Source organism: Eublepharis macularius, chromosome 12 (genome assembly GCF_028583425.1).
Source record: "Eublepharis macularius isolate TG4126 chromosome 12, MPM_Emac_v1.0, whole genome shotgun sequence".
Lineage (NCBI taxonomy): Eukaryota > Metazoa > Chordata > Lepidosauria > Squamata > Eublepharidae > Eublepharis > Eublepharis macularius.
This window is the reverse complement of record NC_072801.1, coordinates 2,766,070-2,793,518: the sequence shown is the minus strand read 5'-3', so window position 1 is coordinate 2,793,518 and position 27,449 is coordinate 2,766,070. Positions and strand designations below refer to the sequence as shown.

General features: G+C 47.6%; 1 protein-coding gene across 2 annotated transcripts; it reads left to right on the top strand.

Moving 5' to 3' along the window:
• The first annotated feature begins 19,015 nt into the window (after positions 1-19,015).
• Positions 19,016-26,995, top strand: NOXO1 (NADPH oxidase organizer 1). Of its 2 annotated transcripts, XM_054995338.1 has the most exons (7): positions 19,016-19,090; positions 19,226-19,301; positions 22,209-22,389; positions 23,576-23,769; positions 24,583-24,687; positions 25,147-25,264; positions 25,881-26,995. In XM_054995338.1, exons 1-7 carry the CDS (start codon positions 19,016-19,018, stop codon positions 26,539-26,541), a joined length of 1,410 nt encoding a protein of 469 aa, XP_054851313.1. In that variant the 3' UTR covers positions 26,542-26,995. The 2 variants fall into 2 exon arrangements, with proteins under 2 accessions (XP_054851313.1, XP_054851314.1); XM_054995339.1 differs by lacking the exon at positions 24,583-24,687.
• The last annotated feature ends 454 nt before the right edge of the window (positions 26,996-27,449 follow it).

Below are 27,449 nucleotides of genomic sequence, written 5' to 3'. Positions count from 1 at the left end.
CGCGCGCGAGGCATGCTGGGCCGCCGGGAGAGGAAGGCGGTTGCCACGGCAACGCCGCAGGCCGACGGGGAGCCCTGGGCCGCTGCGCGCGTCCTTCCCGGCGACCCTGAAAATCTGGGAGGCGTTTCGGCTATGCCGCCCTCCCAAAAGCAAACCTAGACGGTCCCTCCACTCTCTACAGTGGACAAACTGGCTGGTCTCTTCCACAAAGAATTAATGGACGGCAGTCTGACGTCAGAAACCAGAACCTTCAAAAAGCAGTGGGAGGACATTTTAACCTTCCAGGACGTTCAGTTGCTGACCTAAAAGTGGCAGTTACCCTGCAGAGGAATTTCAAAGGGAGATTAGAAAGAGAGACTGCTGAATTCCAACTGTTAAGGAAGCTCAACTCAATGCAGCCCCCTGGACAGAATCGAGACAAAGACTTCCTGTCTCATTGCCAGTGCTGATTTCTTAACACCCACCACCCCTCTGCATACCCCACCCTATTCAATCATGCCTGCCATTGTCATTCACGGGCTATTATCATTCGGCTTCTGTAATCACTCTCCAAGGTATAAGGAGAGATGGACTCGCATTCTAGCTGCATCTGAAAAAATGAGCTGTGACTCATGCAAGCTCATACCCTACCACAAATGTTCGTCTTATAGGTGCTATTGCTCTTTTCCACTGCAAGTAAAAATGTTATTTGCTTGGTTTTTCATATCCTTCCAAAGTCTTAGCTTCATTTAACTAAACTTTACCCCCAAAAATGAATAAAACATTTCTTTCCTTGGTGTCTGTTATGCCCCCACCCCACCCATGCATACATTTAAAAAATCTATATGTCCTGCTGTACCATACAGCATGGTCTGTGGCACAATTATAACACTAGTAATTATTTCTAATTCCAGTTAACTAATATGACTATATAATTATAACATGACAAGCGTAATTAGCATTGAGATCAAGTTCCCTTTGATTTTTTATTTTGGAGGATAGGCATTGAAATCTTCTGTTTTGCACTTCATTTACACAAACGTAGGATCTCCTTAGCCTACAGTTACCATATTTACTCAGAAAAGACCACTGAATGGAAGGCAATCCCCTTGAAAATGTTACACATACACACACACACACACACAACTGAACTGAAATATGTATGCAATGTAAGTCGACCTATTTTTTTAATAGCATACCTGTGGAACAGGCTAGTCTTGCATTTGTGTAAATGTAACGAATTGGGACAGATAGGAGTGAGCTTAATAATATTAGTAAAATACATATGCTTTTTCACATCTATGACAACATCTGAGAGGGCACACATCAGTGTGGCTAGTCACAGTGAACTGCAACCTTGCTGGCCACACCCTGAAAGACAGTGTGACAGATTTATTGATCTCCAGAATCATGACCAAAATGTGTGTGATTTTCGGATGTGTCCTACAGGGTTTCATTTCAACCCTATGCTGACTAGAACCAGCGGTTAATTCTACCTGTTGCTGTCTTCTCGAGCCTAGTCCTTACCTCACTTTCCATTTCTCTTTTCTTTGCTTGCCTCCTTCGCTTGCGGCCCTTACGCGTTCTCTTACTGACTAGAAGACAAATGTCAGAAGTCAGTGTCTTTGAGCAAGTTTTTGCTTTCCGCGGGGGCAACTCCCTGCGTGTGAAGCATGGCTTGAGATCCAGAGATTGGGTTTTGCTTCTTGTGAAGTAAGGGGAGATATGAGGGAGTTTGCTAGCAGAGGGCAGAGACATACAAGGGTCAGGCCGAGTGGAGCACAGTTTCTTTATTTCAGCCTTCTTCTTGATCCAGAGGAACACCAGGGTCAAGTTGTTCTTTTTCTTATTGCATTTTTCAGCCAATGAAGTCTTTGCTTTACATGGATGGGCCATGGGGCCACAATGTCGAACTGTGTCAAGATTTCTTCTAAAGTGACCCTTCAAAATGGAAAACAAACTTCAGCTTCTACACAAATGCAAGATATTCTCCCCCCCCCCCCCAAATCCCAAACCAAATCCAAGCAAACTGTGATGGATCAGAAACTACCAAAATCTAAGGGGGTGACAAAGAGCTAAAACAGCTTTACAACGTTGATGTGCAAGATTTGGGTCCAGTAGCACCTTAAAGACCAACTAGATTTCCATGGTATGAGCTTTCAAGAGTCGAAGCTCCCTTCACATACATTTAGAAGTGGAAGTATGTAGGGTTTTATCTAGCCAGGTGCTGGGAGGGGTGTTACTGGACCGAAAACTTGCTCTCCTACTGCAGACCAACACAGCTACCCACCTGAAACAATCTTGATGTGGACGTTGAACATCTCAGAGACCATAAGTGCAGTTACTATGGCAGCTATGACATGATCATGATGCTGAAATGTCTTATGTCACAAAGAAGTTTATTAATACGCAGTTGGTAGGCATTTTCCCACCCTGATTGTGCTGCTGCAAAAGGTGAAAAAAGCAAATGAAATGTACTTAATGTGCAGGTGCACCCTAACAAGATATCTACAATGGATGAGCACATCATCAGCAAGACCCTTTGGCACAGACTTCCCAGAATTGTTCAGGGGAGGGATGACTGTGTGACTGAATGGTTCCCTGTCTCAAAATCTCTGATTTAGGGTTTAAAAGTTAATTAAGAGTGCACGTGATAAAGGTTAACAGAACAGTGCAACGGAAACAGAGAGACATGCTACTTCATAATACTAGAACTCAGGGTCACCCAGTTCAATTTACTGGCAATACATTCCCATAATACATTATTAACGTATGAAATTAAAAATTGGTGTGTCCCCGTGTGTGTGTCAAGACATGCTGTACCCGATTATGATGCTCTGAGTTAAAAATTAGTTTTTGTCCCTTTGTTATTGGGGCTTTGCTTCCTGGTGCTGGAAGGATGTGTTAGCAAGGGCAGAGGTTTTTTCAGGATTAATTATTTTCTCCAGGTGATATGCAGAACAAAGCCAATTTGGGTAACAGCCAAACTAGATGTGATTGCAGCAGATCCATGCACTTAAATTAAACCATCCCCAATAAGCAAGGGACTGATGGTCTGACTTTTAAAGCAAAAGACATGTCCAGGTGTGGAGATACTAAGTCCATTTCTTCCCCGCAGGGTACATCCTGCTGTCTCTTTACTATGCACATGTAACACACACCAGAATTTTCTTCTCAGTTCTAGTAATGAAAATGACCTAGGCTGTGGGAGAGAGAGACTTTAGAGGAAAGACTACGGGGGAACTCAGCAAGAGTCACAAGAAGGACTAATTTCTCCTCACCTGCATGTGCTAAAAATCAGATCTCTGCTCCCTGCTTTCTACATGATTAGGACAGGCATGGGCTTAAACAAACATGCCTGCTGCCACCTCTTCTTTGTAACAAATAATCCAACCGGTAGGCACAATCACACATAATCAATGGTAGTTATGAAATGTGCATAATTTATCAAGTGCAAAAGTGCAAAGTGCAATGAATCAATTCATGTACAATAAATATTCAATAAATACAGCAAATATTTATACAAAAGGTATTCCAAATCCGCAATCCATATACAGCAACAATTCTACAGTTTTAGCGCTCACATGAGCAACAATTAAACAGAGTGCAAATGTCCAAAGAGTACAGGCAGGCGCAACTATGGTGAACCTAGATGGCACAAGGTCACCCAGAAATAAACTACCTGGAAGACATTAGAGAGTAGCAGAGAGATCCTACAGATCCAAATTCTGGGACAGCTCACCAGATATTTGCCCAAGAAGAAGACGTGCGAAACGGAAATTGGAAATCTTGCCCCGCATCAACCCGTCGGCTTTTGGCCCCTTGGCGTTTATACCCTACATGGGACTGGTGGTCACTTACCTTGTGTCATCTAGGTTCACCATAGTTTTTACTCTTTAGCCACCAGAGCTAAGCTCATGAAAGTCAAGCTCTTGTCACCTGTTTGGTGTAGTAGTTAAGAGCAGCGGGACTCTAATCTGGAGAGCCGGGTTTGATTCCCCACTCCTCCGCTTGAAGCCAGCTGGGTGACCTTGGGTCAGTCACAGCTCTCTCAGAGCTCTCCCAGCCCCACCCGCCTCACAGGGTGTTTTGTTATGGGGATAATAATGGCATACTTTGTAAACCGCTCTGAGTGGGTGTTAAGTTGCCTTGAAGGGCGGTATATAAATTGAACGTTGTTGTTATTTTAGCATTGATGAGGACTGTGCTGTAAGGAGTTCTAATGCATGCACATCCTTTTCCTATGTACACAATGGCTGATTTCTTCTCTGTTTACATTGTAGGAGCATTGGCCTTCTTGGTTCCTTCTGGGGGCTAGGCAGGGGTGATGTTCCTCTAAGGCATCATTGTTGCAGATAAAGAGCCAGTTTGGTGTAGTGGTTAAGAGCAGCAATACTCTAATCTGGAGAACCAGGTTTGATTGCTCACTCCTCCACCTGAAGCCAGCTGGGTGACCACGGGTCAGTCACAGCTCTTCCAGAGCTCTCTCAGCCCCACCCACCTCCCAGGGTGATTGTCATGGGGATAATAATGGCATACTTTGTAAATCGTTCTGAGTGGGCATTAAGTTGTCCTGAAGGGTGGTATATAAATCGAATGTTGTTATTATAATAAAGCCTAAGTTCTCTGTGCATTGGCAGCCTTCAGTGTTAACTGCCATTTGTATGGGGAAGCTCTAGCCCAAGGCTTCCAGTCTTAAGAGTAAAGAACGTCTCCGGTGCTTATTTGCAAGCCAAGGGGGATGACAGGGTAAACGGGGAAGGATTATCGAGCTGCAACAGTAACTATATAAAGGTGCAACTGGTGATGGTAGGAGTCGTATGAAGCATTAACCAGTCTCCACCATGCTTCGAGCTCCGTTTCTGCCTCAGTCAAATAGGCTTTCATGAGCTGGGATGTTTCCGTCCTTGGACTGGCAGGTGAGTTCCATGACTGGAGCCAGGTTAAGGGCCTTGGGCTACAGTGCAAGTTGACGCCATGGGGGCATTGTGCTGCAGGGAGGGACTGGATGACCTTCCAGAGCACTGAGAAATCTTTTCCCATAAGTTGTTCCCAGGTGATTAAGAGGGAACTAATAGAGTGTTGCACATCTGTCACCAAGGTGAGGGATGACATTAGAGGGCTGCCTGACATTGGCTGTGGCATAGGACGTGGCCGTTGCTATGAGGGCAGCGGCACAGGACAACTTGCTTGCAAGGATATCTGTGCTGGTGGCATCTATAAGAGGTACTCCCATCCTGACTGGAGTCACCCAGTCCTTTAAGTTGTGCTTCGCCCTTGAAGGGCTATCTGTGCTTCGCCGCAGTTTAACCCGTCCTCCCCAGTCTTGCTCTCTCGGGCGCAGGCAGAGGGCACATCCTGGAAGCACGAGAGAGGTACTGAGTCCAATTAAGCGAAGACGAACTTCTTTCATGGACATTTGGGGCTGTTCAGGCACCCTTCCCTGGATCGGAGATGCAGAGGAGTGAGTCGTGTTAGTCTGTGGTAGCAAAATCAAAAGGAGTCCAGTAGCACCTTTAAGACTAACCAACTTTATTGTAGCATAAGCTTTTGAGAGCCACAGCTCTCTTCGTCAGATGCACGGAGGGCAAGAAGAAACTGGTCAGATATATAGGTGGAGAGGGGAGGGAGGAGTAGATGCAAACAGCTCCTTCTGATATGGAGATCAGTTTGCTTCTGTGAAGGAAGTCAGTTACTTCTGATAATGGGATAACCATTCATAGTCTCTATTCAATCCCAGCCTGACTGCGTCAAATTTACATACGAATTCCAATTCAGCAGCCTCCCGTTGGATTCTGTTTTTGAAAGGTTTCTGTTGAACTACAGCGACCTTTAAGTCTTTGATGGAATGTCCTGGTAGATTGAAGTGTTCTCCCACTGGTTTTTGGACGTTTCCATTTCTAATGTCAGATTTGTGTCCATTTATTCTTTTGCGTAGAGGTTGGCTGGTTTGTCCAATGTACAGAGCAGAAGGACATTGTTGGCACGTGAGGGCATATATCAGATTGGAGGATGAGCAGCTGTAAGAGCCAGAGACAGTGTAGTTGATGCCATTGGGTCCTGTAATTGTATTCCCTGGGTAGATATAAGGGCAGAGCTGGCATCTGGGTCTGTTGCAGGGCCTGGTACCTGTGCTGGTGACTCTGCTGGCTGATTCATGGTTGTGAGTGAGAAGTCGTTTAAGGTTGGGGGGGCTGTCTGTAGGCAAGGAAAGGTCTTCCACCCAGGGCTTCTGAGAGAGAGGTATCATTTTCCAGGATGGGTTGTAGCTCGCTGATGATACGTTGGATGGGTTTGAGCTGGGAACTATAGGTGAGAACCAGCGGTGTTCTGTTGTTAGTTCCTTTAGGTTTGTCCTGGAGCAGGCTGTTTCTGGGTACTAGTCTGGCCCTGTCAATTTGTTTCCTCACTTCATTTGGTGGGTACTGTAGTCCCAAAAATGCTTGTTGTAAATCTCTTAAGTGGGAGTCCCAATCAAGAGCATTGGAGCAGATACGATTGCAACATAAGGCTTGGCTGTAGTCAGTTGACCGAGTGGTATGTTTAGGGTGGCAGCTGGAGGCATGCCTGACCACCAACCAGTGTCTTTGACTCTATCTAGGGTTAATTCATTTCCTTGATGACCCTGTTTGTGTACAAACTGAATCAGGTCAGGAGCAAGGGTGCACTGATAGGTAAGAAAGAGCTGAGGAGCCGGCTACCATGGCTTGCTTGTTCACACTGGCCTCCCCTCTCCCTTCATTAGAGCCCCCTAATGCTGGTCCTGTGGTTGAGGCTCACCAGTGGGGGGGGGGCACAGCCTCTGCCAGCGAGCTGGTGTGGCCCATGACTGCCAAAGAGGCAGTTGCCCAGGGAGTCATGCTCAATACAGTGGTTTTGAAAGGGGGGCTCCTAGCAGCCCATGCCAGGGCTCTGTTCAGACTCCGTCATGCTCTCCCCTCCGGAGAGGAGAGAGCGTCGTCACGGGGCAGAGTGGCTTTGTGCTCACTTTGCAACTTCCCTCCGATGGCGGGTGCTCAACCCCATGACTGTCTCCTTCACAGGATCAGAACACCAAGCAGTCGCGGCAGCAGCAGAACATCAAGATGCAGGTGAGGAGCACTTTCCCCCTGGAGGGGCATCCATCACCTGGTTGGTGGCAGCACCCGTGGCGATGGAACTGCCGCCTCCAGCCATGAACACTTTCCCAGGACATGGCAGACCTGGCTGTGGCTAGTGTGAGGCCAGGCCCCTCCCACCATAGGTCTCTGTTTCCCTTTCAGGCAGGTTGCGACCTGTCAGGGAGGCCGAGGGGCACGGCTCTTCCAGCCCCTAGTAATCCTCCTCAACTGCCATTCCAGCCCAGCCCCAGGAGCGGTTCCCCAGGCAGCCCATGACTCAACCTTGCTCTTGAGGAAGCGGGAGCAGGAATGGCTCTCCTGGCTCCGACTGCTGTCCAAATAGTCACGGCTCCCTTCCTGGGCAAGGAAAGTTGGCAACATACGTCCAGACATCACCTTCACTTTTGGCAGTTCATTAAGTCTGCGTCGAACAACAATTCCCACCCTGCCTGTTTGCTTGCCTGTGGATGACAGTGTTCCCCCCCCCCCCGTCACTTCCCTGTAGGGCTGCCCTTTCACACGTCTCAGACAAGGGTCTTTGGCTCTGGGGTAATAAGAATGAGGTGGCCCCAAAGGAGCTCTAGTGCCTCTACACCTTTGTGTGGCTCTGTTGCCAAAAAGAGCTGGAGTCCAGTGGCACCTTGTAGGCTCCAGCTCCACTTAGCTTCCCTATCCCCCTCCCCCTCGAATTCACTGCAGGCAGTGGGGTAGGACTTGATGTGTTGCCTGTGTGTGTGTGGGGGGGGCATCATGGAGGACGCTCATTCTCTGACAGAGCTGCTGGTGACTGATAGGCCAGGCAGGACACCATCGCATTGCATGCGGGGGGTGGGGTTGATCCCGGGATGTGGCGGAGGGATGGGGAGCGATGTCCCGGGACCTTTGGGGCTCCTCTCCCACAAGGCCAGACCCACTTTCCCTTTTGTTGTTTGCAGAGGCAGGGAGGGACTTTGGGAATCTTGCTCTGGGGATGGGACGACAGCCCCCAGAGCAGTTTCTCTGGTCCCGGGGGCTGTCACCCCAGCACCAGAGCACGACTCTCATGATCCATCCCACATTTTCCATGCATCTTTTTGATGCAGTAATGTATTTCAGTGGAGTCACTGCAAGTTCGTTGAGCATTCATGCCTCCCATCATATCTAATGGGCTTTCAAACCTCTCTCGTTGTTTCCAATGGACATTCTGGTCATTCGTTTCAGAACACCCCTTCCGCTTGTCTCTAACAAGCTACCTCTCCAAGACTTGGGAGGCTAATCCTGAGTGCCAGGGGCTATGGGTGCAACACTCACTGAGTCCCGCTGCCTTTAAAGTCTTACTTCTCCAAGGTTGGGGAATGCATGTTTCTCGTAGCGGCAGCAGGATGTGTGCGTGTGAGCAAGCAGTTTTTCAGCTGCTAGAAATGAGGGTTGGGCAAGCGGGTGTGCAGGCATCCTGTCTGCATCTTCAGTGTAACCCCACCCCACCCCCCATGGGGTAGCTCTCCTGTCAAGGCAGGCACCTCTGCTGGGATGCAACGAGCCCGATCATGAGAGTATGTCATCCCCATGCACTCACTCTCTGCAGGGCCGGGGAGCAGCATTGGCAGCTAGCAAAAGCAAACGTGGCCTGGTTACACCTTTCCCTGTCACTCACGGCGTTATCAACTGCCGCCGACCTGCAATTGGTGGAATCAGCCAGGACGACTAGGGAGCATTCTCTCCTGGCTGTGCCTGGCTGAGCTTCCCATGCAGGCACTGAACGCTTGCGAAAGTCCTCTGGGAAGGAACGAGCAGTACCAGGTTTCCGCAGCAGAGAGGCAAGGCCTAGGATTGCACTGTGTATCTCCATTAGTTTTGAGTGATTGGAATCAGGGGTGAAAGTAATTTAAAATTCTTAACCATACTGTCTCTCTGGAGGTAAAGGTAAAGGTAGTCCCCTGTGCAAGCACCGAGTCATTACTGACCCATGGAGGGACGTTGCATCACGACGTTTTCTTGGCAGACTTTTTGTTACGGGGTGGTTTGCCATTGCCTTCCCCAGTCATCTACTCTTTACCCCCAGGAAACTGGGTACTTGAGGCAAAAGATTGGAGGTATAACCTCAACCACTTTCTTACCAGTATCCTAGCTGGAAAGAAAACTGTATGCAATTAAAGATAGTTTCACAGAGCGCTCTGCTTGCCTTTTATGACTGAACTATGATAAGGATGGTTTAAAAAAAAACTCCACCCAAACCTGTTGAACGAGTCTTGTAGTTACCAAATAATATACTGAAGAATATTATAGCTTTCCCAACATTTGGTAACTACTTGTATATTTTCACAAACTGCAGCATTGTCAGTAAACCTCTGAGAGTATCATAAAAGCTCAAAGCAGCAGACATTCATTAACTCCGTTCAGTAAATTAAAGGGTTGGGCTCTGATGCTCAGAAGAGTGTGACGGGAGGCACTGACCAAAAATTGAGCCTTGGGGTTCATGCCTGCCAAAGCAGGGTTCTGATCTCTTAAGTCAAGACCTTGCCCCGTGTCTTCAAGGTATCTGGAGCGATCCCACCAATCAGCATTTAGTTTCTAAACTGAAAATGGCTAGGGCTTAAGCTTGCTTTCAAGTCTTTCCTTTTGAATCACCGAATGGGTGCTCCGAGCTTGCTATGGAGATTGAAGGGTGAGGGGAAAGCATTTTACACATGCCTAGATGGAGGCTCTTTCTATTAGTACTTTGCAAATTCCAGAGCAGAGCCCCAACTAGAGCTGCTGCAAGGCCATAAAATTATGTGTAGAGAACAACTGGAATGTTTTGTCTGTCTTATTATCAAGCAAGACCATCAGCAGCATCCTTATCAACAGAGGATAAAGAGTGTCAAAGATTAATTCACAGAATCAGATTTGGAAGGGGCCGTACAGACCTTCTAGTCCAACCCCCTGCCCAGTGCAGGATGAGCCTAAAGCATCCCTGACAAAGATTCATCCAGCCTCTTCTTGAAAACTGCCAGTGAGGGGTAGCTCACCACCTCCCTAGGCAGCTGATTCCACCTTTGAACTACTCTGACCATGAAAAGGTTTTTCCTAATATCCAGCCGGTACCTTTCTGCATTCAATTTAATTCCATTGCTTCGAGTCTTATCCTCTCCTGCCAACTGGAACAGCTCCCTGCCCTCCTCCAAATATTTAAAGAGAGCAATCATGACCCCCCTCAATCTCTTCTCCAAACTAAACATTCCCAAGGCCCTCAGCCTTTCCTCGTAGGGCTCGGTCTCTAGACCCCTGATCATTCTTGTTGCTCACTTCTGCACCCTCTCAATTTTGTCCACATCGTTTTTGTAGTGAGGCCTCCAGAACTACACATATTACTCCAGGTGCGGCCTGACCAAGGCAGTATAGAGAGGGACTATGACCCCCCTGTGATTTCGATGCAATGGCCCTTTTGATACAGCCCAAGACTGAGTTTGCCAACCTTTTTGGCCACTGCATCACACTGACTGCTCATATTTAGTTTACAGCCCACTCTTACCCCAAGATCTCTTTCGCATACACTGCTACCCAGAAGTGTATCCCCCATCCTGTATTTGTGCTCCACTTTTTTGTGGCCCAGATGTAATACTGTGCACTTGTCTTTGTTGAATTGCATCCTGTTCACAACCGCCCACTTCTCCAGAGTATTCAGGTCTTGTTGAATTTGAACTCTATCTTCTTGGGTGTTTGCCACTCCTCCCAATTTGGTATCATCAGCAAATTTAATGAGTAGCCTGTTTACCCCTTCATCCAGAGCTTTGATAAAAATACTGAAAAGTACTGGGCCTAAAACCGAGCCCTGTGGCACCCCACTGGTCACCTCCCTCCAATCTGATGAAACACCATTGACCACCACTCTTTGGATGTGGTCCTCTAACCAGTTCCCTATCCACCGAACTGTCCTATAGTCCAGTCTAAAGTTTTCCAGTTTACTCATTAGAATGTCATGGGGAACTTTATCAAAAGCTTGACTGAAATCCAGGTAAATCACGTCAACAGAGTTCCCCCGATCCAGTAAGCTTGTCACTCGATCAAAGAAGGAAACCAGGTTAGTCTGACAAGATCTGTTGGGGACAAAACCATGTTGACTTCCCCGGATCACTAAGCGGTCCTTCAGATGCTTACAGATCGATCCCTTTAAAATCTGCTCTAATATCTTCCCAGCAACAGAAGTCAGACTGACCGGCCTGTAGACTGACCGGGTCATCCTTCTTCCCTTTCTTAAAGATTGGGATAACATTCGCTCTTCTCCAATCTTGTGGCACATCCCTGGTCCCCCAGGAGGCCTTGAAGATGATGGACAGAGGCTCTGCAAGTCCTCTAGAAAGTTCTTTGAGCACTCTTGGGTGCACACCATCCAGCCCAGGGGGTTTGTATTCATCCAGTGCAGCCAGGTGCCTCTCCACAACCTCTCTGTCAATTAGCCACTCAGGTGTCCTGCCACATTTTTTACTATCTCTAGATGTGCCTGAGTTCTTCACGGAGAAAACAGAGGCAAAAAGGTCATTAAGCCTGTCTGCCTTTTCTCTGTCCTCCATCAGAGTTTCCCCTTCCACTCCCAACAGTGGTCCAACTGCCTCTTTTACCTTGTGTTTGCTTCTCGCATATCTGTAGAAGTTTTTCTTATTGTAGTGAGCCCCCGTGGCCAGACCCAGCTCATACTGAGCTTTAGCTTCTCTGATGGCTGATCTACATTACCTAGTAACCCTCATATATTCCTCTTTTGAGGTTTGTCCTTCTTGCCATTTCCTGAACATTTCCTTTTTCTCCCTTAGCTTATTCTGGAGCTTTCTGTTCATCCACATCGGTTTCTTGGAGCCCTTACCATGTTTCCGTCTTGCTGGAATAGTGAGGGCTTGAGCTTGCAAAAGCTCCTGTTTGAGAAGAGCCCACCCTTCACTCCCTCCTTTCCCTTCCAGCAAACTCCCCCACACAATGACTCTCATCAAGCCTCTGAGTTCATTGAAGTCGGCCCTACAAAAATCTAACCTACGAGTCTGGCTACGAACTTCCTTGGCCCCCTACAGCAACTGGAATTCAAGGAGGACGTGGTCATTTCCCCCTAAGGTACCCACCACCTTTACCCCATCTACCAATTCTTCCCTGTTGGTTAATATTAAGTCTAGTATGGCCAAGCCCCTTGTAGCTTCCCTTAACCATTTGAAAAAGGAAGTGATTGGCCAGGCAGGTCAGGAAGTTGCGTGAGTCTTGTCGCTTTGCTGAGCTTGTCTCCCAGCACACATCGGGGAAGTTGAAGTTACCCATAAGGTTCTGATGTCTGGATACTCTACCAGTCTGTTCAAGGAGGGCAGCATTCATTTCCTCTCCCTGGTCAGGCAGTCTGTAGCAGACTCCAACAACAATAGCCATTTTCCTTCCTCCCCTTATTTCCACCCATATACTTTCCACTGGGCTGTCAACCATATTCTCCAGAACTTCAGAACTAATTAGTATTTTCTGTTTGCTCTGCCCTTTCATCTGTCACCTCCATCTCTTGGCAATTGGGTGGTGGCACTTAAGCAAACTAACTTCTGCCCCTTGATCCCAATAGTCCTGCCCCAGCCAAATTTTGCCTTCCAAGAGCTGAAAACTCTCTACTGTGAAAGAAGATCCTTCAAATATGTGTGGCACAGGATGGGCAGGGTTTGAACAGAACTCAAGAACGAATAGGCAGCCAATAGCAGAATCTCACTGCCAGGCCACTGCACTGTTGTAGGGGGCAGTTACACCAGTTTGATGTAGTGGTCAAGAGGAACAGGACTCTGATCTGGAGAACCAGGTTTGATTCCCCACTCCTCCACTTGAAGCCAGCTGGGTGACCTTGGGTCAGTCACAGCTTCTAGGAGATCTCTCAGTCCCACCCACCTCACAGGGTGATTGTTGTGGGGATAGTAACAACATACTTTGTAAACTGCTCTGAGTGGATGTTAGGTTGTCCTGAAGGGCAGTATATAAACTGAATATTATTAAGACAGGTGTAATGTGCCTATAGCAGGTGCTGTATTTTTAAAGTTTCCAGGATGTCTTCAAGGATAGTTCCACATAAAGTGCTTTACAGTAGTCAAGCTGTAAATGTTAATTTATTATTATTTATTTATGTCTTTTATGGTCCACCGTTCTCACTGAGGCTCAAGGCGGATTACAGAGTGTGAGATTAGTAGAGTCAGTATCAAGACAATTTCATAAACAATGCCATAGGGGAAATAAACACAAGTTTACAAAGACGTAAGTTAGCAAGAATCCAATAGAGAGTTAAAGAAATGCTGAAACAGAACATAGGTCTGACATAGGCGCACATATTTAAAGCAACAGTACGTAAGGCAACACAATGGTGAAGTCTGTGGTCCCTAACTCATTACAATACAAAATCCTTTTTGAATAATTCCGTTTTGCATCATTTGTGGATGTAGCATGGTAACGTAGCATGGATCAGCACGGCTAGATCAGTGGGGTCCGTTACTGGCCAATGCTTGGAATGTCCTGAAAAAGAAGGTGCCGTGTGAAGCAACCCCGCCCCCGCCCCCAAGCCCCCTGGCTGCTCTGGTGTAGTTCAGCACCACGCGGGGCTCCCACACCTGGCTTTTATCACCAAGTGTCTACTTTGAATTTCTGAAATATAACACACACCACTGTCAGAATTCTTCAGAAGACCAGCCAGAGGAAATAGTCCTTGACTTTTAGGAATCATACCAATCTATATATGAAAGGATGTTTTGTTATGAGGAAACTCTACAATTCACTACAGAGTTGTATAAAGGCAGTTAGTCTGATTGCGTGCTGTTACATTTGAAGAGCAAGTAGGGTGTTTTCCCAAGGAAATGAGAAAGGGAATGATTGCACCAGAAGCAAAAAAAGAAAAAAATGTGTTGACATATTAGTAAATCAAAGCAAGGAATTTGAGTGTTTTGCCAACATTTTAGTCATCTTTCCCCTGCATAGGTAAGTGGCTCTGGGCATCTGAACGTGTACTGTTTTGGCAAGTCCAGCAATATTCTCCATAAACACTTATCACACTTGTTTCTACAGCTTTCCATTTTATTTTTGCTCAGCAAACACACACACCTCTTTAGATTTCTTTTTTCCCATGATAAACTATTTCTTTTGTAGCTGGTTGTACATGACTTAAACGCTTCAGGTATCTTTTTTGGTACTTTCCTACCTTTTTCAAAAGTTTTAGATAAGCCCATGACCCTCCCCTCACTTCCTCTCAGCCACGCAGAAATTTCGTGCAATAAACTAATTTTTTTTTTTACTGTAACTAGGACAACACCCGGCTCCGTCCCCCACCTCAGCCTGTGTTAAAACACATTTTTCCCCTCCGATTTCCCCCCACACACACAGGTTTATATACAGTTAATGCCACATTTCTTGCCTTGCTAGCGCTAGATTGACTGGAAGGAATTGCAATGGTGGAATGAGATTGACTGTTACTTGGTCTATATCTTGCCTCTGAAGAAGCCTTTGGGGCGAAACAGGACTGGACTTTTTGCATGCCGGCGAACCCCGTAAGGCAGTGTACATTACTCAAGAGAAGACTTCTATAGCCTGGACACTACATTCTTGTGGAGAATTCTGGCTTTGTATTGGACTATTAGGGCTTCTAAGCACCTTATGTGTTGTTTACATGTACTGCTTGTAGAAATTTTGTGATTTGTATACCACCGTTGATGTCTAAAGGAAATTTGTGATTTCATACCATCGCTGATATTTGTTATATGACAATTTGTATGATGGAACAATTCATATGATGGATTTATTCACACTTTAAGCACCTTAAATATATGAATTTGGGATCATTGTTGATTGCATTTTCCTAAGGGCTCTTTGTATTTTCTGCTGATATTGGTGCCTGGCAAACTGAACTTAAGAGTAGATGTCAGGAAAAGATCTTCCCCAACCCCTGAAAGCAAGTTTTTAAAACAGATTGCTGCCTTTTGAGAGTGGTTCATGAATATATTTTGTCTACAATTCACTCTTCCCACCACCCTTTCATTGAGTTTACCTTATAAATTTTCTAGGTTGCTAACACAGGCATGGCTGTAGACAATGTTTTTTCCTCAAAGAATTTCTATTTCTGTTTTCATATTGACTCACTCTTTGCCCATTCAGTGATGCCTGTCACTTCCTTGTGCTCTGTCAATAAATCAATAATTCCCCAGGCACTTCCAAGAGTTCATTGAAAAATAAAGCCAGCACATATCCATTTGTGCAGTCTCCTGGTCGCTTCAAAGTAACACTCATTTGCATATTGCTCTGCAAACACTGATTCTCTTCTTCCCGCTACGATTTGCTATCCAAATGTGGTGTTGAAAGATTCCAGACGGGTGCCATCAGACATCACAAAAGCACGGAATGGAAAATTTCTCATTGCAGAAGGGCCCACAGCATTTGGAGGGTAGAAGCCCCGTGCTGAATTATGGCCACCAATGGGGGCTCCCCCAACTCACACCGCCAAGGACAGTACAAAGTCCATACGCTGAGGGGGATTCGGACTCACAAAGGCTTCTGTCATCAGTCTTCAGTGTCACAAAATGACACTCGATTCTCCAGTGAAGAGAGTCTTCTCCCAACACAAGCTTTGTGTTGCTCTCTCCTTCCCAGACGGGTATTCCACTTGGGAGCACTGGTCCGGGGGGGGGGGCACAGCTCACCTGCTCTCTTTTCATTTTCTTCAGTAATCCTTGGTTTAACGGCCCCAGTCGGAACAGGGGAAAGACAGGCAGCCACCTGTCCAGACCTCCACTTTTACTGGTGAAAAGAAGAACTCTGTGATGACCACCTCCCTCAGAGGGGCACCGGCACTGAGAAGTCCCCTCCCAGTATGCAGGTGCATGCAGCATGGAGACCTGCTGCCCCCTCAGATCACCCCCACGCGACGGCTGCAATGGCCATCGACCAGGTCTCCTGCAGGTGCCAGGCTGCACATGGGCAAAATCAACAGCAGCCCGTACATGGGCTTTCTCTGTGGTGGCCCCTACCCTGTGGAATGACCTGCCTGAGGAGGTCAGGACAGCCCCCACTCTCCTGGCTCTCTGCAAACAATGCAAAACTGAATTATTCAAAAAGGCTTTTTATTCAAATGGGCATAGATCCAGAGGAGTTAGCCATGTTGGATCTGTAGTAGCGAAATAGTAGAGAGTCCAGTAGCACCTTTAAGAGGAACCAAATTTACTGTAGCATAAGCTTTCGAGAATCACAGCTCTCTTCGACAGATGCATGCACTGAGCCAGGCATGCAGAGAGCCATGCATTGAGCCTGGCTCTCTAGGCAACGGTCACTGAGGCAGACATGCACTGGGCCGGCTCACAGGCAGAGGCTGTGCTTCCCCCACTGGCGGGCCTCAACCACAAAGGCAGGCAGTTGGGGGGGGGGATGTGGTGGGAGGAGAAGGGAGGCAGGGCAGCCAACTCCCCAGTTCTTTCTTAACTATCTGTGCATTCTCACCCCTCCCCGAGCCAGGAATCAGGAGACAGGTAACCTGTAAGGGAACTCGGATGGTAGTTGTTAGACGTTCTGGCCATGGCTCTCCTCCCACATTATGAATGCAGGGCATGCCCTGGATTTTGCAAAGTCCCCTTTGTGCACTCGAGCCCCACTACTGCAAACACGCTCTCCCACCTCAGGCTCTAAGTCCCCACAGCAGGGAGCTCTTGGGCAGAGCCTCTGGCCGACTCCCTACTTACCTGGAGTCATGGGTGCCCCGCTTGGTGGTTATATAGGGTGCCTGGGGGGCTGATTGGGCGTGGGGAAGGGTGCTTGGCCACAGTGGGGGAGCAAGCAGATTGGTAGCCATAGTAATCGGCATCCTGTGCTCTGCCAGGCTCTGCTTGGGTGGGACTGGGTGTGAGCAACTTTTCCCGTTCAATGGGTGCCTATGTACTATGCTGTTGTTTTCTTTGGCATAACTTTCCACCGTTGCTGGGGTGTTTTTATGCTTTGAATGGCTTAGGGAGCTGTCTAAGTTGCACTCTGCCCCCTGCCCTGCCAGTGCAGGGAGTTATGCCTTCGTTTTACCTGCGCTCAGGCACTGTCAGAGGACCCGAGCAGAGTGGTGCCAGGCCGCTGTGCTGTTGTAAGGGGGGTGGTTACGCCAGTGTAAGTCTGGGATATATCAGCATAACTCCTAGTTGGTTCCCAGGGTGCTTTGCCCCCTCTGGAGTATGCTGCCCATCCACTTTTGCTGGATGTCTGCTTATCTTTGCTGGATGGAACCAAAATGTGATGCGGTTTCTGGCTTAGAAAAACCTGGAAATGCTGGAAAGGCATCCAAAATGTAAGCACCAGCTAAGACAAGGAAACAACTCGTGGATGTGTGGATATAGTCCAACTCAGGAATCCCTAACTTAATCCTGTTAACCCTGGATATCTTTTTCAAATGTGTATTCTTGGAAATGCTAAGGTGAGCCTTCAATAAGACTAGGTCATGGGCAGGGCTATGTGTGAGCTGAAAAGATTAAAGTGGACCCTACAAATGCCGTTCAAGACGTCTTTTTCCAATGGAAAAGGAATCCCTTGCATAGAGAAAGTTTTCTTCTGACAGAGAGAGACTTCCTTTGATGAACAAACGGTTTTATCAGTAAAAGTAATTCTTCATGGAAGGAAGACTTGGCAGAACGAAGTCACAGGATCCAACTTTGCAGAAAGAAATTGTCAGTCTTTAAAGGGCCATCCGACTCCTTTTTGTTAGATAAAAGAGAGTTACAGAAAGGCAGTAGTACCAACTGAATGCTTCCCCCCCCCCCCAATGATTTTCAGACCCCTTAGCAAGAGCATGATAGCCAGCACATGGAATTCTTGGCTCTTTCCCTGTTTTTAGGTGGAAGAGGAAACAAAGGCAGGCAGGTGGTTGTGCCTGGGGGATGGCAGGCTCCTCCCTATGAGCTCTTAAATTCTTAGCGTGCAGGTGGCAGCTCTTCAAATAGATTTTGCAAAGTCACCAGCCAGCATCACAGAAAGAAATGAGTGGCAACAGATTCCCCACGGAAGCGAAAGCCCTTGGCTTGCTGAAGCATGGAAAACAAAAGGTATTTCATCTGCACTCCTTTGCTTTTTGCTTGCTCTGTTCATTGAGAGCCGCAGTAGGGAAGTTTCAGACATTTTAAATTATTGTGTTATGACTTTGCATTTATAATTATTGCTAAAGAATTCAAGGCAATAACTAAAAATGAAATAAGCCATGAAGACATTTTAATCAGGAATGTACTTCAAAATAATTTTTCCTCCACCACATTGCTATACATCTAATTTAGGATCAATCTCAATATGAGCAGTGTCTTCATAATGTAAATGTAAAAAACTAGGGTTGAGTTCAGACAAAAACGCGAAGGACTTACTTGCTAGTGGCTTTTCAGTTTCTGCAGAAACCAGGATGGACAGCTTGATGGATGTGGTTGTTGTCTCAGACTCCATTAGTAGCAGGTACATGTGGGTCAGTGCAAATCTGAAAGCAAATTGAGTTTAAACTTGGCCGGCACAGCATCTACTGCACCTAGCCAGGATTTTTAATCAGGATGGAAAGGAAAGTCAGGGGGGAAAGGACTTCTGCGCCACTCCGTAAATAAATTTTCCTAATTCGACATTAAGGACAGAAAATCATTAGTACAGCAAAACTTAGTATTCCCTAAGGGGGACAAAACCCTGATGCATACAATTTAAGACTGCTCAAATTATGTTTTTGTATCCAACCCTACCCAGTCAAATAGATCAGTTCTGCTTTATTTGGTCTCTGCATTTGTACCCCTCACCAACTTAGCTAGTTTTGTTTTTAAAATACATACTTGATGTATTTGTATTTTGGCTTTTTAAAAAAATGTGGGAAGCCATCCTGGCCCAAAGTCCCCAGCCCATCTATTCTTGGAAACAGACCCAGCTCTGGGTACTCCTTGGATGAGAAGTTCTAACCTCATGAACTGACTTTGTATCCTGTTCAACTTTTCCAGGTCTATATGATTTCTATGGCCTGGTCAGATAGCAATAATATCATCATCTACAGGACATTTGAAGAGTTTAAAAAACTCCATGTAAGTTTGCTTTTGAACCAAGAGACATGACGGGGGGGGGGGCTGGTGAGGGGGTTGTTCTTTCTGTCCCTGTGCAATATTTTCTTTGCCTGAGTGATGTCACTGACTTTGCCTCTGTGTTTATCCATGGATTAGAAAGAATTGAAGAGAAAATTCCCCATTGAAAGCGGCCTACTGAAGAAATCTGATCGTACCATCCCAAAGTTTCAAGGTAAAAGGAGAAAAGAGAAGGAAGCTGTTTGATAATGAGATTGGATGAGGATGACCTAACCATGCACCAGCAGCTTTAGAGAGTAATAGAAGAGCCGGCCTCCAGAATTCTTACAATCTCACAACACAGAGAAATAATGAGTGGGTGGGGGGAACTGGAGAGGAGGAGAGAAGTAATAAGAGATGACTATTAGCAAGTATTTAAAGTTGAATTTTGCTACATGTATTTACAATTAATACTAGAGACAGATCTCAATTACTGCTGGCATTTATATTTTCAGCCACATCTAGTGCAACGTAAGATCTTTTTTGCAACCAGCATGGTTTTACTTAATGAAATTTGCATCATGTCCCCATCATGCTATCTTAAAAACTGTTACAATCTTTTGTCTTGACAGTAGACATGGGCACGAACAGCATTATGAATGCAAAAAACGGGTGTGCACATCGAAAATATTCGGATTTCCTGCTTCCGGTTTACCCGAAGCAGGAAAAACATTCGGAAATACCCAAATCTGAAGTGGCAAGCCACTTCGGATTTGGGTATTTGAATCACTTCAGAACGCTCCGTAAAGATTCGGAGCATTCCAAAGTGATTAAAGGATTTCCGAAGCACACACTGCTAGCAAAAAACCCACGAACAGCCCGTTCGTCTGCTCGCAAACAAGCTGTTTGTGAGGTGCCATTGCAAATGAACAAGTGTTCATCGCAAGCACTGGAGGGGTGGACAAGCCTCTCCTGGAGCAGTCTGCATAATCCAACACGGTGGATGTTGGGGTCTTCCTTCCCGGTCCTTCTCCGCAATGCGTCCATGAAGCCTTGGTCTTCCTTTTATCTGTGACAAATTCCTAGACCCTCTATCAACCTCCCCGTCTCTGGAACCACATGGACCCCTCCCAATGACCTCTCCCGTCCTGCCTGTCCCGTCCTTTCGGCACAGGCAGGATGGTCAGTGATGTTCACTGCTGCTGCTTTTTGGCACGAGGGGCAGCTCAGAAGCTGTTGCAGATATGGTTGCACCGCACGGTACCCCCTTATCCATAGACACCTGCTGTCCCCTCTGAGCAGGGGAGAATGGGTCCCTCCCACCCTTTCCGTGAAGGCGGGAAGGTGGGTGCTGTGCTGCTGCTGCTGCTTCTTGAAATGAGGGGCGGCTCAAAAGCTTTTGCAGAAACAGTTGTGTGGCAAGGTGCACCCCCATCCATGGGCACCTTCTGTTGCCGGCTGTGCATGGGGGGAATGGGTCCCGCAACTCACTTCCTTTCCGCGAAGGCAGGAAGGTGAGTGATGTTGTCAGCAGCCTCCAGTTCAACACAGGAGGGGCGGACAAGTCTGCGCAATCTTTCAGGGTGGATGTTGGGGCCCTCCGTCCCAGTCATGCTGCGCAATGTGGCCAGGAAGCCTTCGTCCTCTGTCAACTCCCACATTCCCTCTTTCGACCTCTCCCTCTCTGGAACTACTCCACCCCTTTCAACGACCTCTCCTGTCCTTTCCATGCTGTCCTTTCCGTGAAGGCAGGAGGGTGGGTGATGGCTGCTTCCGCCGCTGACAAGATCATTGGTTTTCAAAGAGGAAGGCTCACAAATGATTGGGTGTTTCCCGGTCCTGCTCTGCAAGGCAGCCAGGAAGTGGTTCTCTCTGCCGTTCTCTCCCTGACAAGTTCTCTGTCCCTCTTTGAACCTCGCCCTCTCTGGAACCGCTCCGACCCCTCCCAACGACCTCTCCTGTCCTGCCCATCCCAGGAAACTTCCTGCCTTCCTTTTCACGAAGGCAGGAAGGTGGGAGATGTTAGCTACCGCTGCCGAGTACCTTAGTGGGGTCCTCAGAGGAGGCCTCACAGCAACTGTTGGGATCTTCCCAGTTCCCCTTCCCTCTTTCAACCTCTCCCTCTCCGAAACACTCTGACCCCTCCAAATGACATCTCCTCTCCCTCCCATCCTTTCTGTGAAAGCAGGAAGGTAGGTGATGTTAGCTGTCAGCAGCCAGACCCCCCACCCCCTAGAGGGGAGGTGGCATGCCAACGCCTCCCCCAGCCCGCCAGGCCTGGAGGCTGCACTCATCACCCACCGTCATACCTTGGCGGAAAATAGCCTCAGGGAGGCCTGGCGGGCAGGTACATGGGGGGGGGTGCCGCCTGCGACTGGTCAGACCCTCTGCCCCCTAGAGGGGAGGCGGCATGCCAATGCCTCCCCCAGCCCGCCAGGCCTGGCGACTGCCAACATCACCCACCTTACTTACTTCCATCCGGAAAGTAGCCTCTGGAAGGCCTGACAGGCGGGCACATGGGGGGTGCCGCCGGCAAGCGACCAAACCCCCACCCCTAGAGTCCACCGCTTGTACACGGGGCAAAAGAGAATTGGTGGCTCCCACTGTGTCGAATGGGAGTTTCCTGGGGACGTCGGATTTGGGAATGTATAACTCCAAGATCTGTATTGCAATCTTGACCAAACTTGGTTGATGGCTGGAGGGGAGCCTGCTGAATACTCCCTGTGAATATGGGCTCTCTAACGAGGGCTGTTCTGGCCCTGATGAACAACGAACAACGACATGTTCGTTACTGTTCGTCTGTGTTCGTCAGCGGCAACAAACAACGAACAGCGTGTTCGGGTTTTTTTTCCCGTTTGTGCCCATGTCTGCTTGACAGCGTGCCCTGCAACACTGTTTTATCTTCTCTCCCCACTCCTTAATTTTTGTTTGTTTAACTACAACCTGATGAGGGGATGGAATGACTATCGAACTACTCAAAATCTGTTTTGGTACAGACCTCCCTCCAGCTCCTTAGGACAACAATCCATAAGCATCCCCCACAGGGACCTGCAAGAACAGAAAGTGATGTTTCGGGCTTGGGGTACGTGTTTTCAAATGGTGGCATTTCTTGATCTTTTTTCCTCCTCTGATCCCTTTGAAGCTGGAAATTTGAGGTTGAGGAGCGATCGCAATCTGAGCAAGAGTATGGACAGGCTGAAGCTGCTAGAAGTTTATTGCAACGAGCTACTGAAAGCAAAGGCCAAAATCTCCCAGGGGGAAGATGTGACACATTTCTTTGAAGCACAGAGCCGCGACCTAGACCCCCCCTTTCCAGAAAACAGGTAATAATATTAACAGAAGTCGATTTTAAGAGGCTCAGGAAAAAATATACTTCTTAAAGCTCAGTTCAATTCCTGCCCACCATGGCTAGGAGCTTTCATTTCTCATCTGCACAGACACCACCTGAAACTCATGAACACAATACAAGGTTTTCAAACCTGCTTTGAGCCATGGCTTCCGATTCTAGTTGGCCTGCAAATCTACCTTAAACCTAACCAAGCTCCCTCAACGGTTTGGCATAATGTCTGACCTTCTATATTGTAGCAATTTTAATTGATTGGGTTAAATCCAAGGGAGTATTTCATGGGGATGGTGTAACCCCCTCCAATCTAGCAAGGGCTTTTTAATCTTCTTTATGAAATTGCTTCTGGGGCTTAATATAAGTGTCTGCTCAGCTCTTGGACTGCTTTGCTTCAACCCCCTGTAGCAATAAGAAAAGAGACCCTCTGAGAATATACAGAGAGGTTTTGGATCACCTTTGAACAAACCCAACCAGCTGCCATGCTTACCTGTACTAACTCACAGGGCTCAGCTTCCAGCTAGACTGGACCCCTGGTCCCATTTAGATCCAAGCAAAGCACTTCTTCCTTCGGGTTATTAGTGTAATTTGCTGTGGGAGGAAAGAACTGAATAAAAACCCATTAAAGGGATAATCTTGTAAAATCGCGGTGCCTGCAGACTGAAAGTGTGCGTGCTAGCCACACAGATCTTGTTCAGGCCCATCATAAACCATAAACCCTTGTAACTGGCATTATAAGGTCTGCCTTGGTAGTCCCAGCACCCTGTTTCCAGTGGGGGTCAGCCACATGCGTCCAGAAAGTCCTCAGAATGTTATACAGGAAAGAATTTCCCTGACAAAATTAATTAATACTTTCTGAATGTTATGAGACTCAAGAGGATTTTCATGAGCTCCCAGAAGACTCACACTCACACAATAAGGATAGTAAAGAGTCCAGTAGCACTTTTAAGACTAACCAACTTTATTTTAGCATAAGCTTTCAAGAACCAGAGCTCTCTTTGTCAGATAAAGTTGGTTAGTCTTAAAGGTGCTACTGGACTCTACAGTTTTGCTGCTACTGACTAACACGGCTAACTCCTCTAGAACAATAAGGATAATAGTTGAATAGGAAGGGCAAGGTTTTTTAATGCAAAATCCCACTTTGATTTCATCATTTCCCCCCCACCCAGCATCCTAATCTTGCCTTCTGAAATGGAAGAGAGGAAAAAGGACACACGAAAGCCTTCCATACCAACCATCACACAACCCGTCGTCTCCCAAAGCTACAGTTGCATTGAAGCCTTTGAAACCAAAGACACAACGAACAGGCCTTTCCAGGCCACCAAGGGGGAAACGCTTGAAGTGCTCATGAAGGACAGCACAGGTGTGGAGCTCAGAAGCCACCAGACAGACCACAGGGGCCTGTTATACGAGGAAGAGCTGGCGCAGCAGTTGAGACAAAGATTAAAGAGAGAGCTTATGCCAATCATTCTGTCCATAAAATGCAAATGGCTGGCTCATGCAGCCTCAAATTGCCTCAGGGGCCATGCAGGGAAGGGAGCTTAACCCTTCAACTTCCATTTGCTTTTGCAGTTCAGAAGAGGCTTCCTCTGCTTTATCATCAGTATCCTGAAGGAGGAAATGTGTATGTCTTTTCTCCTTTAAAACTTTGGAGCCTAGTTTTGAATAGCAAAACCAAGCAAAGGTTGAAATTGAGGCTGCGTCAGTTTGCAGTTTGTAAATTATGCCTGGAACGAGATACATGATCATCTTTTTTCTTTGACTCCTAAATGTATACAGCTTATGAAATGGGCAATGTCTGAGTTCAGTGTGTCATGAACTCACAAGGGGGCCTTTGGGTGCTCTCAGCTCCGCCCCCCCAGGGCGGGCATCCACCCCAAATCTGCAATATGAGGGGTGTCCGGGTAGTACTGGAAGAATGTTGATTAAACCCTTTGAACATTTAAAAATCATGTAAGTACTAGAGAAGATTACTTACTACTGTCCACTCCTGGCATATGCACTGCTGGGAGTTTAGCTTCTGAACCACTATTGAATGCCCTGGCTGTCTGAAGCAATGGGAAGTTATGGGTATGTGCAGAATACCTACTGGCATCTTTTTAGAAACAGCATCCTAGCGGTTACTGGAAAGAAAGAAAAGAGCTACCTGGTGACATTTTAACCAGTTTCTTTGCAGGATGGTGGTTAGTGGAAAATGACCAAACACAAATTGCCTGGTTCCCAGCCCCATATCTGGACGAGACTGAGGAGGCGTCTATCCCCAGGGAAGCCGACGAAGAAGGTAGTTCCACCCAGTGTGCTTTGCTGACATACAGAAATGTCTCATGCTGCCTTGTCCAGAGAGAGAGAGAAGAAACGGCTGCTGAAACGGCCAGCAGATGTCCTTAGTCTGAACCTGAGACCTCTGTCCAAAGCACAGACTGTAGCACTGGGCCAGACCAGTGTGCTCAGGCCCCTGCTTGGACACGAAGGGAAACACGGCAGCTCAACAGAGCGTGCCTGTTGTAGGCATGGCATTTACCCCTCCTAAAGAATGTTTCAGGTAGAAGGGCTAGGAGAGGAGCTCAGACCCCAGAGAACCACAGCCAGGCAGAATAGACCGTATCGGACAGGATGGGCTAACAGGGCCCCCAGTATGGCAGCCTCACTTGTAGCCTGTTCTTGCTTACATAGCACACTGGCTGGAGGCATGAGCCATGAGCCAGGCTGGAGCAAAAGTTCCTCCTTTTTTCCCTTTCAGAGCTGCTGTACTACATCACACAGTCCTACGAGGCAAAAAATCAAGATGAACACTCTGTGAACGTCGGGGTCGTCGTAGAAGTGTTGGAGAAATCTAACAACGGCTGGTGGCTTGTTTGGTAAGGTGGGAGATTTAAACTTTGGTCCACCAACTACTTCCTGGCATGCTATCTAATGCCAGCTGCCTTCTGAGATTCCTCTAACAATGGGGAACTAAGTGAATCTTAACACAAGATAAGTTATGCCACAGTTCTTAGAGAACATTGCTCTTACTTAGTGAATTTAAAAACCATTGGCGGATCACATGGATTCATTAAAGGAGACTGAACAAGATGGAAGTCATCCCGTTCCTGTGATAAGTGGTTTCCTTTTCTCTGGCTATTGTTTGTGGGAGATCCTAAAGGCTGTCTTCAGATATGGCTCAGGAAGGTTCTCCCTATCACAGCCAGAGGCACATCTGCATAATACACAGCCTTCAAAAAGCAGTTTTGTCGTGGCACAGAATTTGGGGTAAATGAAAGACAAAGTACACACAGGCTGTTGCTTGCTGCATCTGAAAACCGTAACACGAAATGAGCCCCCAAGGGAGGAGTTCCAGCCTCCAGCCTGGATTAGCAGAGTGAAGGCCTGCGAGAAAAGTAGATAAGTGGATCCTCAGCACACAGTAGCAGAAATCCAGCGAACCCCACCAGACTTGGCTGTTCCTTGGTCTTTAAGTGACATCTTGTCTTTCAGGTACAATGGGAGTGCTGGCTACGTCCCCTCCATGTTCCTCCGGCCATACAGAAACCCACACAGCAAATTTCTGGCTCTTGCCAACAGTAGGCTATGCATCTCCACCCCAAACCTCTCTGAAGCCACCACCCTCTCCAGAAAGAACGCTCCAATTCAGCAAAAAGGCAACGATTGGGAGGCAAGCCAGCTTCGTTCATCAAATAATTTGGAAGGAGGGGAAGATGCTCCCTCGAGTCAAGTAAGGTCTCTGTCTTTCAGTGAGGCTGCAACCATAGCAGGATCTGCTCCAGCCCTTGACTGTGACAGCTTGTTCAATAGCTCAGGAAATGTGAGTGAGGAGAGACTGGGCTGGGCTCAGAAAAGAGAGGTCCAGGGTTTGGGGAACGTCCTCCAGCTTCCCTCCGGGAACGAAGGCAGCCCCTCATCGCTTCCTGAGAGCAAGGAATGGAGAGACTCTGGCTTTGATGAAGAGCCTTTTGCCTGCGCAGGTAGTTCACTGTGCTTCCCCTTTGATTCTGGTTGCTCTTCTGGCGGCCCCACGGTGCCCCCAAGACCCTCGGTCCATGAAATCCTCCAGAAATGCTGCACCATAACCAAAATGGCCATGCAAGGGGCTCGGCCCAGACCCACTCTGCCTGGCTGCTCTCTCAGCCACTGCTGACCCACGCCCTACACCAGACTTGCCTCAAACCATGCCTAGAGGACAACGCAGCTAGCGATTAGTAACTCACATTTAGAACACAGAGCCATGAGAAAGGCTCGCGCAAATTGAGGGTAACAGGAGAGACCCCGTTGCAAGGAGCAGGGGTATAGCCTTCAGCTGTCAGGTTGGAAGGCCTTTCACAGTCTTGTTGGATTGGCAGGCTTGATGCTGCAAAAATAACCACCAAGGCTCCTGTCCTCCCCCCATTTCAGCAGTGTGATTTCCTTATTGGAAGCAAGATGTCGGTTCCCTGCATATCAAAAGGCCAGCCCCTGGGCTCCTTTCCCCTGCTGCGTGTGATTAGGCTTGCTTTCTCAAAGCTGCATCAATTTCTTTGCTAGCAGCCCTAAGCCAGCTGCGTGCAGGAGTGGGTCAGTGACTAGAGGTACAGCTTGTAAGGAGAGAATCTTGCCTTCTTCCAGCATGCTAGACTTGGGCGGGGGGGGGGGGGTTGGGGGTCTCCTTAGAACAGAATCCAGCTCTTCAGAAAGGTTCTACTACCTGCAGGAATACTGGTGGCCTCCCTAGATGGGTAGTTTTTCAGGGCTGAGCCTCAGCTAGTACAGAGGGTAGGGGAAGAATTCCAAATGTACCTTGGGATTCATTTTAACTGGCTGGTGGTAGATACAGGCCTTTCAGGTATTGTTTTGTTACCTATCCTGAGTTGACTGGGAAGGCAACAACACCTGCCCTGCAAAATGCGTATGTAAGGTTGAATATGGGCTGTTTTCACACTGCTTACCGGCCACGGAACATCGCACCGAGCTCCCGGAACGACAGCGTCTTCCTGGCGCGATTTCGTTCGTCCTGTCATTCTGGGAGCTCAGCGCGATGTTCCGTGGCTGGTAAGCAGTGTGAAAACGGCC